This window comes from Neomonachus schauinslandi, chromosome 8, assembly GCF_002201575.2.
Source record: "Neomonachus schauinslandi chromosome 8, ASM220157v2, whole genome shotgun sequence".
NCBI lineage: Eukaryota > Metazoa > Chordata > Mammalia > Carnivora > Phocidae > Neomonachus > Neomonachus schauinslandi.
This window is the reverse complement of record NC_058410.1, coordinates 43295916-43302235: the sequence shown is the minus strand read 5'-3', so window position 1 is coordinate 43302235 and position 6320 is coordinate 43295916. Positions and strand designations below refer to the sequence as shown.

Below are 6320 nucleotides of genomic sequence, written 5' to 3'. Positions count from 1 at the left end.
GGGGGGTGGGGAGGCGCAGGGATGTGGGGAGGTGCAGGGATGTGGTCCCTGCAGCTGTAGCTGAAACAAGGGAGGGCTGAGGGGATGTCACGCAAGGGAAAAGAGTGCCACCACATTATCTCTGTTGATGAATCTGTGCTTTAAAGAAGGCAAGCGTCCCAGCGCTCCCCCTCCCCGCTCTACCTCAAGTTCTAACAGAAGCACTAGCGGCAAAAAGCGAGGGCAGGGGGCGGGGCTTGGTTCGGAGGGTTCAGACTGTGCACAGGGAGACAATCTTACAGCATATGCTACAGTAGAAGTTAACAATAGACAAAAATCCTAACCTTTAAAACCAAGTTATTATCCCACAAACATGCTCCCCTGAAGAACCAAGCAAACCAAAGCTTCCCATTCACACGGCTTATTTCCATTTTCGTATCAGTTCTCTCTCAGACATTTTTCACATTTTAACAACTCTAAAATTGGCATGTCATAACTTAATTGGTGGTGTGGTACTTTCTCAGTGGTGTACAAAATAATGGTGTTTCTTATCAATTAGGGTGTTTTACATTTGATGAAATACGTTATTCCTGATATTTTCAATTTAAACTGATATTTGCAAGGTGACTATTAGCCTTAAATTCTTTTGCTGGCCTAGTGAAAACCAAAATAATTTCCTATCACCAAAGCTTAGATGAACCTCAATTTCTATACATTTTTTTCAGAGGAAAAAACATAAATTTAAAGAAATGGGAATTACCACCGACTAAACATAATTAGAAAACTTTGCAAGAAGTAAAAGACAAAAAGAGGCCTAAAGAATTGTTATTACTTAAAATGACTAATGACTAGGGATAAGGCACACACTACACGAGGAGGGTAATAAGCAAGATTCATCAACGGCTTCCTAAGATATTGGTTATAACTTACACAAAGGCAATATATTCATTTTAGATTTCCTGAGAGAAGTTATTTCTAACAGTCAGGTTTTAAAGACAGCTAACTTTGTAACAGCGAGTGTAATTAAAGTGTTGGCTTGTTCCTTATCTCGTTGATGCTCCACCACAACTCCTTCCAGAATAATAGCTCTTAAAATTAACATTATTTGATGCAGAATCTGGAGAGAGTGGCTGCTAGTAGCGGCACACAGTGTTCACTAGATTAGTTTGGGAAGATGACACGCCATGTTCTGTAGGAAGAGACCCAAGGGGTGACGAAGACAATTCAAACGGCGCATGGGATAGATGGAAAACTCTTAGATATTCAGAGAAACCTGAGGTCGGTGAACGAATATTGTTGCACAAAGTAGTTCTTCTATAAGTCCTTTCTAAAAGTTAGATCTAAGTAGCTAATTTACTCTGTGGAAGAATTTCAAGCTAAAATGGAACTGGACCCGGAAGACAGAAAACAGAAAATCTTACGCATGTACCCTTAGGAAAACAAAACTTAAGGACCGTGAGACTGATTTCCTGTACATGCCAGATTTACAGAAAACTGATAATACTGGGATGATAGGGAGTTGGCCAGAGGTTGCTTTATATCAACCCCTTGGGAAGTTTTACTTACGGAATGAACAAGAACTGACCCAGGTCAGGCTGGTCTCACAAAATAGCTCAGTTGTGCTTTATTTGTATGACTCGACTGGTTTTGTCCAGTCAGGGAATTCTCAAAGCTGGTGCCTATTTGCTTTTTATTTTAACAGACTCTATCTGAATTCTCTCTTCTTTACATACAGCCCACCTTGAAACTTCAAATGACTCACTTGTGTTTGCTGAATTGCAATTCCTCTGCTGCCCCTGAATAAACTCTTTTTTATGGACAATTTTGAGTTAGTCTCGTTTACCTTTTTATTTAGGTTGAAACTAAGTAGAAGCACATATTTTCATTTCAATGCCCAAAGACTCATAAAAACCAACCAACCAACCAATGTAGCGGCTTCTCAAAACAGACAACAGGCAGAGGTCATTATCCCCAAATTGTCAGTAACTGTGGAATTAAGTGACCATTATTTCTATGGCTGTGGGAACTTAGTTTTATAATATGCCTTTCTAGAGATCTCTTTTAGTATCAAAGTAGGTCTATTACTAGCACCATATTACATAAAGCAAAGCTGAAGCCAGGGATATAGATGACAACTGAAAACACTCATTCTTGAATTGGGAAAAATTCTAATTAAACCTTTAAAAATCAGGGGGCCCAGGTAGCTCAGTCGGATGAGCGGCTGACTCTTGATTTGGGCTCAGGTCGCGATTAGGGTCGTGAGATGGAGCCCCCACTGGGCTTTGTGATGGGCATGGAGGCTGCTGAAGAGTCTCTCTTTCCCCCCTCTCCCTCTGTACCCACCCCTCAAAGCTTTAAAAATCCTAGAAAAGTTGATAAGCTAGATTTAAAGAAATCACTGAGCATTTTTCCCTGAGACATTTATGTATAAGAAATATAAGCGAATTAAAACATCACCTCTACGGCTTCCCAGGCCCATTTCCTGTACTTTGGATCATGAGTCAGTCGCCACATGTACATGTAAGTCTCAACAACCTCTGGCCGTAGGATGTAGTACTTTTCATTCTGCCTGGTGGCAATGGCTTCAACACCACCATCGAACCTGAAAGCTTCCGGTCCCAGCTTCATATCTAAAGGGCATGCAAGGGTGAGAAGGGTTATTGTCTGGATGCTGCTCAGTTCTATAACTTCAATGAAATGAGAAAGTACTTTACAACATTCAAGAGAGATGTCAAAGCAATTGCTTTAAGGAATGGTTATAAACATCCTAAAATAAACAATATTCGATATACTTTTAAAATACAGTCATCTGAGAGTCCTTTTTAAAGCACCGCAATGATCCGCTATTTTCTTTCATTTAACCAGCACTTACTGAGTGCGCCCCAGGTAGGTACAAGGCACTACAGCACCCCTTATTTGTCAGCTGGAAAACCAGTGGTTGAGAATTCTATGTCATTATGTCATGAGAGGTTACTTAATCTTTGGGCTTCAAACTCCTGTTTTATAAGAAGGGAGCCAGACTCTTATTTCACGGAGATACTGAAAAGGTTAATAATGGCATAAAAAACTAAGTTTCTTTTGCATCTGGGACAGAGATTCTTAACCAATGTTATTTACCTAAAGCAGGGTCAATAAATCAGCCTGGCTTAACCCTGTATGGCTTCAATTCTTATTCCTTGGGAAAACTAAGGGTAGATATTTTTATGTAGAAAAGCAGTGCTTCTTAAAGTAAAAAATATAAATTCCTTTAAAATATTCATCATGAGCTTCCAGTTTCATGAGGCACACTGGATATTCTTTTGGTGGCAGCAGTGACAATGGTCCTTACTGAACAAAATAAAAGCCTGTGGGAATAGATTGAAAATGAAGAATCACAGGTACTCACAGGTGCGATTGTAAGATTCATAACAGGTTCGGGCAATTTCAGCCCCGAGCTGAAGGTAGTGCTGGGTCAGGCCCGTGGGAGCGTCGTCGGCCCCAAGTGCAAACATGCCTCCAGCAAAGCAGGTCAGGTGACCCATCTTGTGTTCCAGGAGGCCCCCTTTCCACTCCGCGATGTAAGTCAGCCCCGTACTAGACTTGCGGATCAAGTGAGCCTCAATTGCCTGCAAATCAGACTTATTTTCAACATTTTTAAATCCCTTCCAAATTTATACTAAAAACATTCTCCACGCTAAGAGAGAAAAAGAATAAAACATCACTCGCAGTTTTGAATTTGGTGTCCTCAATCTGATTCCACCTGAAATTTTGTTATTGCTTTCTGTATTCCTCCTCTAGTCTCTGCCTTATTAGTCTGGTTAGTTAGGATTATCGCTGCTGGGCCAGCCCAGTTGGTTTTGCCTGGTTCCACGACCAAACATTTGTAGTCCTCAGACCTCAAAAGCTGTCCCCTTCTCAAAGAGAGGCCACAGGTGTAGAGGTTAATGGTTAATGCATTTCCATTTTCACAATGGAGAAATGACACAAAGTACAAGCCCACTATGGATGAAGAATAGAGTGTATTTGTGTATAAAGTCCAGGCGGGGAGTGTTACCCTGCCTTTGGCTCTCTTAGGCTCAGAGGGCGGTAAACTGAGGCGGAAAGGTGTGCCATTCTTGAGTCAGATTGCTTGGCCTCAAATTCCAACTCTGACACTGTCTGTGAACTTGGTGGGTAATTTGCTTGCTGTATCCCTAAATCTCAGTATCCTTAACCATAAAAAGGGAATAGTAGTATCTTCTGAGAAAACTCTGCAACATTTAGTGTATGAAGCCGTCAATGCTGTGACTAGCACTTGATAAGTTTTATTTATCATCATCACTCACATCTCCACTGTGGTAACACTTGAATTAAATTCCTCCCTAATAATTCTATTAAAAAGCACATTAGTATATAATAAAAAAGACATATAAAAAGATGCTCATCATCACTTATCATCTAGGGAATGCACAAACAAAACTACAATGAGTTATCACCTCACACCTGTCAGAATGGCTAAAATCAACAACACAAAGAACAGGTTTTGGTGAGGATGTAGAGAAAAAGGAACCCTCTTGCAGTATTGGTGGGAATGCAAACTGGTGCAGCCACTGTGGAAAACAGTATGGAAGTTTCTCAAAAAGTTAAAAGTAGAACCAGCCTGTGATCCAGCAATCACACTACTGGGTATTTACCTGAAGAATACAAGACCACAACCTGCCTCCCAGCTCCACTGCTTGGGCACTCTACAGGCTCAGGCCCCCCCCCATTCACTCTGTGACTCCTCTGGTTCCGAGACCACAAACTGAGGGTTACAGATGGGTGGGGGGTGGGACGATGGGATAGCTGGCTGATGGGTATTAAGAAGGGCACGTGATGTGATGAGCACTGTTATATGCAACTAATGAATCACTGAACACTACATCAAAAATTAATGATGTACTGTATGTTGGCTAACTGAAGATAAAAAAAAAGATTATAAAACCATTAATTCAAAGGGATACAGGCATCCCTATGTTTATAGCAGCACTATTTACAATAGCCAAGACATGGAAGCAGCCCAAGTGCCCACTGATTGATGAATCAAGAAGATGTGGCAATAATGGAATCATTCAGCCACAAAAAAGAATGAAATCTTGCCATCACAATGATGGATGAAGCTAGAGAGTATAATACTAAGTGAAATACGTCAGTTGGAGAAAGACAAATACCATATGATTTCACTCATATGTGAAATTTAAGAAACAAAACAAACAAGTACAGGGAAAAAAACGAGAGAAACAAATCAAGAAACAAGCTCTTAATTATAGAGAACAAGCTGATGGTTACCAGAGGGGGGAGAGGATGGGTGAAATAGGTGATGGGGATGAAGGAGTGCACATGTGATGAGCATAGGGTGATGTATGGAAGTGTTGAATCACTCTATTGTACACCTGAGCCTAATATAATGCTGTATGTTAACTAACTGGAGTTAAAATAAAAACTTAAAAAAAAAGAATAAAGGTCTGTAAACTGGGGAGAAATGATGTTTACAAGAATGATTTGCAAAATACCTTTTATTTTTGCCCTAGGTCTGTTGATATTCTTTTATAATAGATAGAAAACATAAAATAAGCCTTACATTTTAAAAAGCAAAAATGAGGTATAACGGTTTGTAATTGCTAACTGTAGCTGCTGCTGTAACAGGAAATGTGTTTTTCCCCCTCCCAACTACTCCATAGAAGACAAAGAGCTCTGACTACGTCCATACCTGTTATGCCATTATAAAAAAAAGAGCTTTTTAGGAAGTACCTTTGGGAATAGTAGACACAGACAAAACTTGTGATAGAGAAGAATGAATGAAAATGAACACACAGACAGATAACACCTTTCCTACCTTTATTGAAAATAAACAATTGAAACACCAAGATGGTAAGAAATAAAGGAACACACTACTGTGCTCATTAACTGCGGTTAGCTAATTTTATAGATGGCCTAGTTATTATATTAATATTTCATTCTTATTTAACTGAACATCTTAACTATTTACATTTCTCATAGCACAAACTGCAATAAAGTTCTTCAAGCAGACACTTGTTCATCACCCAAGAAATTATTCTTTTTATATGGCAAAAGTTATAGCTTTTGAGCATGGACTAGAGAAATACTATTATCCTGTTACGGATCCTGAATAAAGTACTATATTATTTTTGGCATGATTCTGACCAAGATGCTACCTCTCAAACTACAATGAAGTTCTAAGACCTTCAAAGCGATGTTTGTGTGACTGTGGGAAAGTGTAAATAAATATAAAGGAGGAAAAAATAGTCTTTAGTGGTTCTAAAAATATGTGTTAAATCTGCAGGGAATTGATTAGGAAGAAAGAATATCATGTATTTTGTGAT

The 6320-nt window shown here is 39.5% G+C and overlaps 1 protein-coding gene across 1 annotated transcript in view; it reads right to left on the bottom strand.

Moving 5' to 3' along the window:
• MAN1A1 (mannosidase alpha class 1A member 1) overlaps positions 1 to 6320 on the bottom strand; it is a 165480-nt gene that overhangs the window by 10331 nt on the left and 148829 nt on the right. The window contains exons 9-10 of the mRNA XM_021693679.1: positions 3365 to 3584; positions 2437 to 2609 (exon numbers count right to left, since the gene is read on the bottom strand). Of these exons, the coding sequence (XP_021549354.1) occupies positions 2437 to 2609; positions 3365 to 3584 (393 nt within the window). The remainder of the gene's footprint in view (positions 1 to 2436; positions 2610 to 3364; positions 3585 to 6320) is intronic.